General features: G+C 53.9%; 1 protein-coding gene across 7 annotated transcripts in view; it reads left to right on the top strand.

Moving 5' to 3' along the window:
• The window catches only part of MFSD13A (major facilitator superfamily domain containing 13A), a 23,840-nt gene extending 10,524 nt beyond the window's left edge, over positions 1–13,316 (top strand). For 3 of the 7 annotated variants that reach the window (XM_082425252.1, XM_082425251.1, XM_082425254.1), the window contains exons 2-8: positions 6,322–6,564; positions 6,997–7,079; positions 7,665–8,117; positions 8,267–8,390; positions 8,992–9,088; positions 9,652–10,092; positions 11,589–13,316. In XM_082425252.1, the coding sequence (XP_082281378.1) occupies positions 6,397–6,564; positions 6,997–7,079; positions 7,665–8,117; positions 8,267–8,390; positions 8,992–9,088; positions 9,652–10,092; positions 11,589–11,851 (1,629 nt within the window). In that variant the 5' untranslated portion in view covers positions 6,322–6,396 and the 3' untranslated portion in view covers positions 11,852–13,316. The other 4 variants (XM_082425255.1, XM_082425256.1, XM_082425253.1 and 1 more) reach the window with 4 other exon arrangements.

Genomic DNA, 13,316 nt, shown 5'->3' with positions numbered 1-13,316 from the left:
CTGTTGTCCTCAGTATAGGATCTTGTGTGTGGTTTCCAAAGCCCTTCCTGATCTGGTGTTGCTCTGCTCTGAGCTCTCTTCCCATATTGTATCAATTTTCCTTAGCACACGGGTGAAAGCTTAATAAATGTTACATTTTGTTATTATCACTGTTCCTCTTTGTTGCCTCACCTGTTGCCTTGCTGTCCATGTTTCACATCAAGATTCCCCAGGTTGCCTCTTTCTGACTCCCACAGCCAAGCAGAATGCAGAGCTGAGGGGCACAGTGGGATCTGGGGAGGACACTTGTATGGCTGCTGCTCTCCTGTTGGGCTGGGGGTGTCTGTATTGACCTTTTAGGGGCAAATTGACCCAGCAGGTATTAATTGAGCACCTACTGTGTGGTGAAGGAGCCTGGTGGAAGCTGGGAGTCCAAATCAGGGGCAGGTCTGACCTGGCCCTGCCTTTAAGGAGCTTGGGGGCTGGAGGAGGGTTAGGGAGACATTTGGATCCTGATACAGAGCAAGGGACCTGAAAAGGGACGAGAACACCTGACTTGGTGTCCTTGGGAAGGTATGTGCCCCTGAACTGGGCCTTGCTTGTATCAGCAGGATTTGATACAATTGTGGTGGCGGTGTGGGCCTAGTGATGTGAGAAATGCTGAGTTTTTTTTTTTTTAGTCAAAAGCACCTGTTTTGAATTTTGGCTCTAGCACTTAATAGCTCTGTGATTTGGGGCCAGCTATTTAACCTTCAGAGCCTTGGTTTCTTCACTTACAAGATGAGGATGGAAATAGTAACAAGAGTTGTGAGGATTCATGATGATAGGTGTAAAAACCAGGCATATCCTATGTCTGAGAAGTGGTATGTAGTTACATCTAGGGTGTTTTAGGTGGAAGGAACAACATGAACAAAGGTTGGAGGTGGCATTTAAAAAAGAATTTGATGGATGGCAGGATGTACCAAGCAGTGAGAAGCATCAATGTTGAGTGCTGAAAAGACAACTTCAGTCATGGATTTGGCAGAAGGGGACACTGACTGCAACTCTTTAAAGATCATAAAGCTAAACTTAAGAGACATGAAAAAGAAGAAGAATAGCTACATTTAAAATTTTTATTTATTTATTTATTTTTGGCTGTGTTGGGTCTTCGTTGCTGCGCGCAGGCTTTCTCTAGTTGCGGTGAGCCGGGGCTACTCTTCGTTGCGGTGCGTGGGCTTCTCATTGCGGTGGCTTCTCTTCTTGTGGAGCACGGGCTCCAGGCGCCTGGGCTTCAGTAGTTGTGGCTCATGGGCTCTAGAGCGCAGGCTCAGTAGTTGTGGCGCACAGGCTTAGTTGCTCTGTGGCATGTGGGATCTTCCCTGACCAGGGCTCGAACCCGTATCTCCTGCATTGGCAGGCGGATTCTTAACCACTGCGCCACCAGGGAAGCCCATGAATAGCTACATTTTACTCAGGGTCTTCTAAGTGTCAGGCACTAGGCTTGGTGCTTTATATATCTTTTACATTTCAGCCCTACAGCAGTCTAAGAGGTTGGCATTGTCATCCCCACTTTATAGATGAGGAGACTGAGGCCCAGGGAGAGGGAGTGGCTGGCTCAAGGCCACACAACTGGGACCATACCAGCGGGGGGCATGGGGGATGGGCTCTGGGGCCACCAGCAGGCTCTCCTGCTAGGTGCCAAGGTGAGGGTGGAGTTGATTGCAGGTTACAGGGTATCTCAGCCAGGTTATGCAACTAGGCTGGTGTGGGCCCCAAGCCGTTCCTCCCCTGAGAGGCAGGGCTGTTGTTCTCTGTGGGGGTGGAGTGGGGTGGGGAGGGCTATTAGAGGAAGCAGTTCCTGATGGAGGAGTGGAATCTGGAGTGACCCTGCATACTCCTCCCCCAGCGTTCTTTCCCGGGCAGAGGCTTACCTGGACAGGTTGCTTTGCCTCTAGATCTGGTCCATGGTAGTGGTCTGTCTCTGGTACTCCTGAACATCATCTGGGCCTGTGCTCCTTGCAGGCCGTCCTCTTCTGACTTTCCCCCTTGTGCCTTGACTTTTCTCTCAAACTCCCCTTACCACAGGAAGGGGCCTGATTACGAGCATATTCCCCTGCTCCTACCCTGATCTGTTATAAGTGAGCCCAAGGAAATGCCAGTTTCTGAGCACTTTTCTGTCGGTGCTCTGGGCTTCCTAGACATAGTTTAATCCTCCCTGCATTCCTATAAAGATAGGCACTGTTGCTCGCGTTTTACAGGGGAGGAAACCAAGGTTCAGACAAGCTCAGACCTTGCCTGCAGTTACAGTTAGTAGAAAGTTCAGTTGAGATTTAAACCCAGGCTGTTCTGATGGCAAAAGTCATACTTTTTCCATCTCACCGCACTTTGAGGTTTTCTTCTACTGTTTCCCCAGCGTGGGTGCAGCTAACCGGCTGCTGGAGGCTGGGGACCTTGCCTGTAGGGTCCACCTTCTCCAGTAACCAGGGCAGGTCACTGGACATCTGGGTAGGGGTGCCAGGAGGTTTCACTCCCTTCGGACAAAGGCTTTCGAGGTGAGGGAGGGGAGTTCTGAAAGGCCCTGGGGAATCAGAGGAGGTGAGCTGAGTTAAGGATAGCAGCAGAGGTGTACATGGTGCTTTACAGCCCCAAAGCACCTTTAGATTAACCCGCACCCCATCCTTGTGTGGTGGGTATGGAGGGTCTGGGAGGCTCGAGAGTAGTAATCTCTGAAGTTTGGGTGCTTGCTGCACTTCCTGTGCTCATTGCGTTAGAGTATTTTCTCATGGACTGCTAACCCTAGCCTTAGGAAGGTTGGCCCCATCGTGCAGATCAGGAAACAGGCATGGAGAGGTTTAGCAAATTGCTTCAGGTCACACGGGTAGGAAATGGTGGAGTTGGGACTTCGGAGACCTCCAGTTGTGTCTTCTTTCCACTATGTTACTTGGAAAGCGCCAAGGAAGTTTTCAGGGTGATCTCAGTTGTGGTGACAGTTTCACAGGCATACCTGTGCCAAAACTGATCAGACTGTGCACTTGGAATATGTGCAGATTATTATTATTTTGGGGGGGGTCTTTTTTTTTCTTTTTTTCTTTTGGCCACGCTGTGCAGCTTGCAGGATCTCAGTTCCCCAACCAGGGATTGAACCCAGGCCATGGCAGTGAGAGCCCAGAATCCTAACCACTAGGCCACCAGGGGACTCCCCGATACGCAGATTATTATATGTCAGTTGTACCTCAATAAAGCTGTGAAAAAAAAAAGTATTTCCCACCAAATGTTTCTTCAGGGGCTCAAAGGCCCCAGGGAGAGGCCACCTGGATATCCTCCGGCTTTGGGACAAGGTGGGATCATTATGGCCTGGGAGAGATTCTCACAGACTTAGCGGCTGCTTTCAGGTAGTTTTGGCCACTGCTTCTCTCATTGCTCCACCACTAGGCGTGGGCTGGCACAAGGTTGGCACAGGGGATGGGGGGCTGCATACCGATCTCTTGAGTGAATTGCCACTCAGCTTCCATTGAGCCTGAGAGAGACCCCCATGAGATACCGTCCTTATTCTCCCCGCAGAGCCTCTCTCTTACCAGTCACTCCTATAGCAAGAGTGGCTGAGTCCAGAGAGGGAGAGAGAGGGCAAAGACACAGGCCCTGCGCTGGAGAACCCCACAGTCAGGCTGGAGTGCAGGCAGGTGGGAGAGTGCTGTGCAGGGGCAGGAGGCACCAGTGAGGGCTGAGGAGTTGGAGAAGGTCTCCTCGACATGGTGCTGGCTCCTGAGGGATGGGTGAGATGGAGATGAAGACATGGGGAGGGTGCTTCTGGTAGGAGGCACCATCAAGAACAAAGGCCTGGGGGCTTCCCTGGTGGCGCAGTGGTTAAGAATCCGCCTGCCAATGCAAGGGAGATGGGTTTGAGCCCTGGTCCGGGAAGATCCCACATGCCGCGGAGCAACTAAGCCCGCGAGCCACAACTACTGAGCCCACGTGCCACAACTACTGAGCCCACGTGTCACAACTACTGAAGCCTGCGCACCTAGAGCCCGTGCTCCGCAACAAGAGAAGCCACCCCAATGAGAAGCCCACACACCACAATGAAGAGTGGCCCCCGCTTGCCGCAACCAGAGAAAGCCTGTGTGCAGCAACGAAGACCCAACGCAGCCAAAAATGGATAAATAAATAAATAAATTTATAAAAAAAAAAAAAAAAGAACAAAGGCCTGGCCAGAGGAGACGGTGGCTTGAACATCCACGGGACTCTGGGCTGGACTGGCGGGGAGAGGCCAGACTACAGAGGCCCTTGAAGGCTGGGCAGGGAAGGGGAGCCATGGTGGCTGATGGGGCAAGAACAGGGCCTGGGGGGTCACCACATTTGGACTGGGGCTGAAGTCGGTTCTCCAGGGCCTGACTCTGATGGGGAAACAGAAGTTTCTGTTCTGCATGTGTGCGTGCAAGCATGCGGACATGTAAATGAAGCCCATGGGTAGGCTTGGGTCACGAGGACTCAAAGAGAAAGCCTCTGAGGAGGTGTATAAGTTTTAGGGCTGCCGTAACAAACTGCCACAAACTGAGTGGCTTAAAGCAACCTCACAGTTCCTGTAGGGTAGAAGTCCAACAACAAGGCATCAGCAGGGTCTTGTGCCCTCTGGAGGGAGGCTCTAGGAAAGAATCCTTCCTTGCCTCTTCCTAGCTTCTGGTGGTTGCCTGCAATCCTTGGTGTTCTTTGGCTTGTAGGTGCATCACTCAAATTTCTGCCTTCATTCTTCACGTGGCTGTCTTCCCTTTGTGTGTGTCTGTCTCTGTGTCCAAATTTCCCTCTCCTTATAAGGATACCAGTCATTGGATTAGGGCCCACCCTAACTCAGTATGACCTCATCTTAACTTCGTTACATCTGCAAAGATCCTATTTCCAAATAAGGTTGCACTCACAGACACTGGGAGTTAGGACTTGAACTTATCTCTTTTGGGCACATTCAACTCAGAACAGGGAGTTTGAGAGAAGGAAGCCCCCATAGCTTCCCTCTGGGGGTCAGACAAGCACACATGAGATTATTTTTCTGAAAAGAGAACAACAGCTTTGAATCTAAAAAAAGAGACAGATAGACTTAATGCCTGGCTGCTTAAAGTGTGGTCATGGACCAGCAGCATTGGTGCCACCTGGGAGCCCGTTAGAAATGCAGAATCTCAGATTCCTCCCCACACCTATGGAGGCAAAATCTGCATTTTAACAAAGTCCCCTGGTGACTTGGAAGCACATTACAGTATGAGAAGCGCTGCTTTAATAAAAATCTGACTTTTATTTGCTTTTCCATCCATGGTCAGTCTAGCCTGCTGGTCTCTGCGCACGAGTCGGCCTGGTTGGGAGCAGGCACTCGTGCTGTCCTTTGTTCTCTCTTTTCATGTAACATGTTCTTGAGTTTCTCTCCCCTGTGTTGAGGTTGCCCACATACTTGGCCTTTGTGGAGAGCATCGGGCTTGTTGAGCCAGTCCCTTTGTTGTGTTCCTGGGCTGTGTCCAGCTTTTGGCTGGTTATAAATGTTGCTGCCATGAACAGCTCTGTACGTGTTCCCTTGGGGTTAGTTCCTTGAGATGGAATTTCCTGAATCAAAGTGCATGAGCAGTTGTGGACTCTTATCATATCTTATCACTTGTATATCCCTATGGAACCTGCCATCACAGCAGGTTTCTCCATTCTACCCAGCAGCCCATAGGAACCCAATTTGGGAGGTCAAGTGGCAGAAAAGGCTTTGGAGCCAGACAGGTCAGGGTTCAAATCTGCTACTTTTTGCTGTGCGACACTGGGCAAATTACTTAACATCTCTGAGCTTGGGGTTGCTCTCCTATAATATTGTAATAGTGCTGTAAACTTTGTAGGGATTTTATAAAGATGATAATGAGACCACTAACATCCATTTATTGAGCACTTTCTGTGAGTTACCTCATTTAATCCTTACATTCCTCTGAGTAGCCATGATCGTCCACTTTTCCTTTTTACAGAAGAGAAAACTGAGGCTGGGGTTAAGTAGCTTGCCCGAGGTGCCACTGTAGGCACAGTGTGTGCCCAAGCCCAGGGTTGTCATGTCTGGACCGTTAAGGCTGAGCAAAGTATGGATGAAAGAAGATACTGAGCACAGCGCCCTAGCACGCAACCTGGCTCAGCACTTGCTGGCTGTCTGCCTTCTCTTCCCACGCCTTTATCAGTTTCCTTGGGTTACTCTCCAGTAGTGGTATCTAGTCCAGCATTGTTTTAGCTGGACATCATTGATGATTCCCCAGTTTTGTTTTACGTACAGACTTTCTCCCAGTGAGATGACTCAGAGGTCTGGGGTTAGATCAGCTGGCTCTGATCCCTGCAGCTAACTGGCTTCTTCTTCCCCAGGGACAAGGATGGCCAGACTGCCCGTGGCCATGAGCGCTCCTCAGTACTCCTGGGGCTGAGGCTGGGCTGGCCGCCATGGGGCTGGGTGGGCCCTGGGCCTGGCTGCTGGGCCTGCCCACGGCCATGGTCTATGGCTCCCTGGCCCTCTTCATCTCTGTCCTGCACAACGTGTTCCTGCTTTACTACGTGGACACCTTTGTCTCAGTGTACAAGATCAACAAAGCTGCCTTCTGGGTCGGAGAGGTAGGCCAGAACTGCGGCAGCCAGCCAGGGTGGGAGCCAGGCAGATGGCAGGGCTGGATCCTGGCCAGCCAGGAGCTTGGGGCAAGCCGGGTTGCCCACCGAGATTCAGCAAGAAAAGCTGGAGCTGGAGGCCTTGATGACTCCTCAGTGAGGATTACGCCAGCTCTCCTGGCCTCTGTCTTGTGAGCCAGGCACTGTTCTATGTATGCACATTTATAATATATTCACATATATTTATCAGCTGGGCCCTGGATGGGTGGGAGTTTGATGGGACAGTCGCTGTGGGTTATAACAGAGCGACTGACCTGAGCAAAGGTTTGCAGGAAGGAAAGCTGGGGTCATCTTTGAGAGGTGGCGAGCAGGCTGGGATGGAGAAAGCCCTGGAGAGGAGGCTGCCTGGAGCCCACCTGCCCATTTCCCCTCTGCCCACAGACGGTGTTTCTCCTCTGGAACAGCCTCAATGACCCCCTCTTCGGCTGGCTGAGTGACCGTCAGTTCCTCAGCTCCCAACCCCGGTTTGTTTCCCGAGGATGGCTCAGAACTGGTTCTGTCCCACCTACCCCTCCCCAGAGTTGGAGGACCCCTGCCTGTGTTTGGGGTGGGGAAAGAAAGGGAGACCATTTTCAACTGTTGTCCAGGCTTCCTCCTTTCCCAAGGTCAGGCAGGCTCTGTCCAGGTTGAAGAAGTGGCCTTGACTGGCTGCTGCCTTGCTCACCTCGGGGAGAAATTTACCCCCGCTTGGCTTATCAGGCCCTCAGGACGGGGCTCGGTGCAGCAAACACTCTCTGCTGCTTCTGGCAGATTTCTTTAGCCCATCCCTGCTTGGGCCCATCACTGCCCCCAAGCTTGAGAAATGGGTATCCCACCACCCTTTCGCCATCAACCCTGGCAGACTGGTAAGAGAGCAGAGGGGAGAGTGTACCCACTGGTGAGTTGTGCTTCCTAAATCAGGGGTTGAACTCAGGGCTCAGTGGGACCACCCTGGTGTGAGTCCCATGCTCTGGGCCTCTGTTGTTCCCTCCTCTGGGCCCCGGGCAGGGGGAACTGGGGCCTGCCAAGGCTGCAGGGGCATCTCCCAACAGCACCCCTCTCCCTGGCAGGTCAGGCGCCAGGCTCTCCTCGAGGGCTGTGGTGCTGGCACGGGTGCGGGCACTGGGCTGGCATGGGCCGCTGCTGGCACTGTCGTTCCTGGCGTTCTGGGTGCCCTGGGCCCCAGCTGGCCTGCAGTTCTTGCTGTGCCTGTGCCTCTACGATGGCTTCCTGACGCTCGTGGACCTGCACCATCATGCCTTGCTGGCCGACCTGGCCCTCTCAGCCCATGACCGCACCCACCTCAACTTCTACTGCTCCCTCTTCAGTGCGGCTGGCTCCCTGTCTGTCTTTGCCTCCTACGCCTTCTGGAACAAAGAAGACTTCTCTTCCTTCCGCGCCTTCTGCCTGGCACTGGCCGCTGGCTCTGGGCTGGGCTTTGTGGGGGCCACACGGCTGCTGAGGTGGCGGGTGGAGGCGGCCAGCAGGGAACCGGGGTGCCCAACCCTGGCTGTGGATGGCGGGTGAGTGGCCAGCTCCGGCTCTCCAGGGTCCCGCCGGCACTCTGCTGGGTGTGACTGCCATGCTGGGTCCCCTGGCTGGTGGATGGCTGCCGGGTGGGGGATGGCTCTGGCCCAGCCTAGGCCATTCTTGACTCCCCTCTGCCCCGTAGCCTGTGTGAAGAAGAGCTGCTTCTGGGCGGCGAGGAGGCGGGCAGCATCACCTTGGGCCAGTACCTCCGGCAGCTGGCCCGCCACCGGAACTTCCTGTGGTTCGTGGGCATGGACCTGGTGCAGGTATGGGAGCAGTGCCTCCACCCAGGATGGCTGCGAATGCCTCGCTCAAGGGAAGAGGCCCCTCAGAAGCTGGGAAATCAGTTCTGGCCTCGCCTGAGAATGGCTGGGCCATTCAATGGCAGGAGCACAAGATGGGTTGTTAGATACCTGGATTCTAGCAGCATCTGAGCTCCTAGCTCTTCTCTCTGTGTCATCTTAGGCTTGTCTCAGTCTCTCGGGGCAGCCATGTCCTCACCTGCAAAGCGAGGATATGAAAAAGAGGTGCCCCTCTGGGGACTGTTAAAACACCACGTGCCATACCTAAAACATATGTAGTATATAAGCCAACCAAATTTAGAAATAGATTGTTTTTGTGTCATTAAGCTTGTTTTAGCATTGATAGGTTTTACAAGAGAAAAAGCTTTTAATTGTTCTAATGACAATTTTATCATTCCTTCTAACTTTTAGCAGAATTAGATAAGCACAGGAATTTGGTTTTCGGGTTTGTTCTGGCATGTTCCATGTCGAGGGACAGGGGGATAGAGGCCGCTCTTGCTCCTGCCGCTCCACCTGTTGGCTTTTGCCCTGTTCCTGGCCTCCTCACTGTCCCTGTTGGTTGCAGGTCTTTCACTGCCACTTCAACAGCAACTTCTTCCCCCTCTTCCTGGAGCATCTGTTGTCAGACCACATCTCCCTCTCCACAGGCTCCTTCCTGTTGGGTGAGTGGGTGCCTCGGGCAGGCCGGAAGGACAAAGGCTTGCACCCCAGAACCCCTAGCCCGGCTGTAGGCACAGCCGCCTCCCCAGCTGGGGCCCAGGCGGCAGAGGGCAGAATCCGTGCTGGGGTTGCACCTCCAGCCCCCTGCTCTGTTTTCCAGAGGAAGGGAGGGAGCCTCTGTGGGTTTGAGGGGGTAGCGCTGCCCTCATGGTGGTCCTCTGGGTGGCGGTGACACCCAGAGGTGCAGTGGCACAGTGGCTGGTTCACAGGGAGGACTACTGTCCTGACAGGCCTGGGTGTGTGTCTTGACTGTGCTTATTCACTGTGTGGCCTTGGATGTGTTTTATTTCATCTCTTTGGGCCTCCATTTCTCTGTAAAGTAGGAATAATAATAGTCCTTACCTTAAAGTGTCGTGAGGACTAAATAAAAGGGTGTGAAGCTCTTAGCACGGAGCCTGAACCTCGTTAGTGTTGGATCAGTGCAAACTCTGATTCTGATGTTAACCGTGGGCAGTTGTGGAGGTTGTGGCAGTGCCGCCTGACGAGGCCGCACCCCCTTCCCCAGGCATCTCCTATGTCGCTCCCCATCTCAACAATCTCTACTTCCTGCCCCTGTGCCGGCGCTGGGGCGTCTACGCTGTGGTGCGCGGGCTCTTCCTGCTCAAGCTGGGCCTGAGCCTGCTCATGCTGTTGGCTGGCCCCGACCGCCCCGGCCTGCTCTGCCTCTTCATTGCCAGGTATGCCCTGCCCTCCCTCATCCCCACACCTCTGTCCTACCCCTTCATTTTTATCTGCTCTCTCTCCGCCGGCAGCAACCGTGTCTTCACTGAGGGCACCTGTAAGCTGTTGACCTTGGTGGTCACTGACCTGGTGGACGAGGACCTGGTGCTGAACCACCGCAAGCAGGCGGCCTCAGCGCTTCTCTTTGGCATGGTGGCCTTGGTGACCAAGCCAGGCCAGACCTTCGCCCCGCTGCTGGGCACCTGGCTGCTGTGCTTCTACACAGGTGAGGGCCCAGGGGCTGGCACGGGGCTCTGGAGGCTCCAGGGAGCACAGCTTACCTGGTGTACCGGCTGATCAGCCTGGGAACTGGGTCCATTGAGGGATAGAATGGCAACCAGCCAACAGAGGCTGGGTCTGGGCCGCCCCCGGCTGCCACCCCTCCTCTGCCTCTCTGCATGTGGGTAGAGGAACTGGGTTACATTCTTTCATTCATTCATTCAACAAATATGTATGGAATACCTTCTCTGCCAGGTGCTGCTCTAGGTGCCTCTAGGGAGGGAGATAACAAAATAAGACAGATAAGGTCTTTGCCATCGCAGACCTTATATTCTAGTCAGGGGGTGGGGGTAGGGTCGGTAATAAACAGCCAAACAAGAAAAGAGCAGGTAGTGATAAGTGCGTTGGTAAAACTAGACAGTGTGACTGAGAAGCTGCTTAGTGTGGTCCGGGAAGGTCTCTCTGAGGAGGTGACACCCAGGATAAGAACTGAATGGCAGGGATTTGGTCTAGAAAGATCTCAGCAAATCCCAGACAGAGAGAACTGGAAGTGGGCCCAAGTCATCAAGAGTGGTTTGGCAGACTTCCCTGGTGGCGCAGTGGTTAAGAATCCATCTGCCAATGCAGGGGACACAGGTTCGAGCCCTTGTTCGGGAAGATCCCATATGCCGCAGAGCAACTAAGCCCATGCGCCACAACTACTGAGCCTGCGCTCTAGAGCCGCGAGCCACAACTACTGAGCCCATCTGCCACAACTACTGAGCCTGCGCTCTAGAGCCGCGAGTCACAACTACTGAGCCCGCGTGCCACAACTACTAAAGCCGGCACGCCTAGAGCCGTGCTCCGCAAAAAGAGAAGTCACCGCAGTGAGAAGCCCGTGCACCGCAACGAAGAGTAGCCCCGGCTCGCCGCAACTAGAGAAAGCCCGCATGCAGCAACAAAGACCCAATGCAGCCAAAAATAAATAAATTTATTAAAAAAAAAAAAAAAAAGAAAAAGAGTGGCTTGGAGATGAGGCTGGAAAAGTGAAGAGGGCTCTGTAGATCTGGGCAGGGTTTGGATTTTATTCTCAGTGCAGCTATTGGGTGGCTTTTAAGTAGGGGAATGGCCTTGTCTGATTTACACGCTTTTAAGTTCGCTCTGACTGCTGCACGGAGGATGGGCTGTAGGGAGCCTGTGGCACGGGCGATGGAGGCTTGGAGCAGGTGGGGCCAGGGGCTGAAAAGAAGCGTTTGTTTTGGGCTGTGTTTTGGAGTTGGGGGAAGTGAAGGATTAGCTGTTGGGGAGTGGTGAAATTAACTGAGGAATCTAGGAAGACTTCGAGATTATTGGGGGGATGGCGGTGCCATTCCCCAAGAAGGGAAGAACAGGGGAGAAGCAAGTCTGGGGGAGGAATCAAGAGTTGCCGTTTGGACATGTGCCCTTGGCGTGTGAGATGCAGCACCGTGGACTGTGGAGGAGACCAGGGCTGACCTGTTCTTTCTGCGGACTCTCTCGTCCTAGGTCATGATCTCTTCCAGCAGCCGGCACTGATGCCTGTGGGGAGTGCCCAGCCCTGGCCAGAGCCCCCGGCTCCACCCCCACCACAGGCCCCGACGCTCCGCCAGGGCTGCTTCTACCTGCTGGTGCTGGTGCCCATCACCTGTGCTCTGCTGCAGCTGTTCACCTGGTCCCAGTTCACGCTGTATGGGAGACGCCTGCACGCGGTCAAAGCCCAGCGTCAGAACCTGTCACGGGCCCAAACCCTGGACGTTAAGATGGTGTGAGGGGGGAGTGGCAAGGCCACCTGCTGAGGACACTACCTGCAGCCCTGGGTGGCCAGCCCAGTGTCCTGCTCTATCGCCTTCCTGGGGTGCAGCCTGGAGGACAGATGGCAGAGTGGGAGCTCCTGGGGCTGCGCGGGGAGTGTCACTGAGGTGTAAGTTCCTGCTTGGCTGTTGGGCCCAGCTTGGGCAAGGGTTGGGGCGTTTGTGCTCAGGGACCTGCTTCCTCCTATGCGGCAGGAGGAAGAAGAGGACCATGAAGGGAGGGGGCCCGCCCTGTGGTCACGTGGGGTTGCTGTGGGCACAGAGGCCTATCCCCCTACCTGGCTGGGGCTGGCGCCCTATGTGGGCCCGGAAACCACTTTGGCCCAGTCAGAGGAAGCTGACTGAGTCCCACCTGCCCCTTGCGGTGGCTTCTCTCAGAACTCTCTGCCTCAGCTGTGCCTGGAGTAGCACGCCCTAGCTGCTGCAGGGCACCCGCGCCCCCAGCTGGCCTCTCAGCGAGGTTCATTTCATCACAGACTGATCGAAGTCGTCATTTCTATTCCCACTCCCGAGGTCTGTGCTGTGTGTGGGAGTGGTGGGTTGGGGAACAGGATTCCTTACTTAATAAGAGCAGCCTGAGAGCATTTTCAGAGATGGGTGGGGGGCCACCCACATCAGAGTCACTGAGGTAGCAGGGAGAGCCTGCAGGCCCGTGGCTGCATGGGTCCTTGGGAGCAAAACAGCTTTCAGGCCTGCGGTCGTAGCCCCAGTGCGTTTCCCATGTACCACTGCTGGACGTGGTGGGCAAGGAGGAGTGGCCACTTCTAGGCTAGGGGTCCTTAACCTTGGAGTCGCTGGGGAGCTTGCAAAGATGCTGGTGTCTGAGTTGTTCCCCAAGATTCTGATTTCATGGGTCTGGGTACCGCCTGGCACTGGCGTTTTGGAAAGCTCTGTGGTGATTTCACCGTGCAGCTGGGACTGAGAACCTCTGCTTGAGGTCAGCGTCTCAGCCTCGGCACTACAGACACTTGGGGCTGGGTTGTTCTTTGTTGTGAATGTTTAGCAGCATCCCTGGCCTCTGCTTACTAGATGTCAGCAGCATCTCCCTCCAGTTGTGACGACCAAACATCTCCAGGCATTGCCAGGTGTGTCCTAAGGGGCGAAACTGACTTTGATTGGGAACCACTGTTCTAGGCCAATGGTTATTTGAGGGCGTGCACAGCGGTTAAGAATGTAGGCCCTAGGGCTATATTGCCTGGGTTCAAATTCTAGCTAACAAAGGGCAGAGCTCTGGGAAATTATATAATCTCTCTGTGGCTCTATTTCATTATCTGTAAAGGGAATAACAAACATACTTACACTTTGTACGGTTGTTGGGAGAATCAAATGGATTAACATTTGTAAAGTGCCTGGAAAACCGCTCCCCCCCCACCCCCTCCCCGCAAAGTATACAGGTTTAAAATGGAGAACTGATTAATCAGAA

Source organism: Balaenoptera physalus (genome assembly GCF_965194825.1).
Source record: "Balaenoptera physalus genome assembly, chromosome: 14".
In the NCBI taxonomy this organism is placed as follows: Eukaryota; Metazoa; Chordata; class Mammalia; order Artiodactyla; family Balaenopteridae; genus Balaenoptera; species Balaenoptera physalus.
Note: the sequence above shows the minus strand (reverse complement) of the source record. Positions and strands in the feature narration are given on the sequence as shown.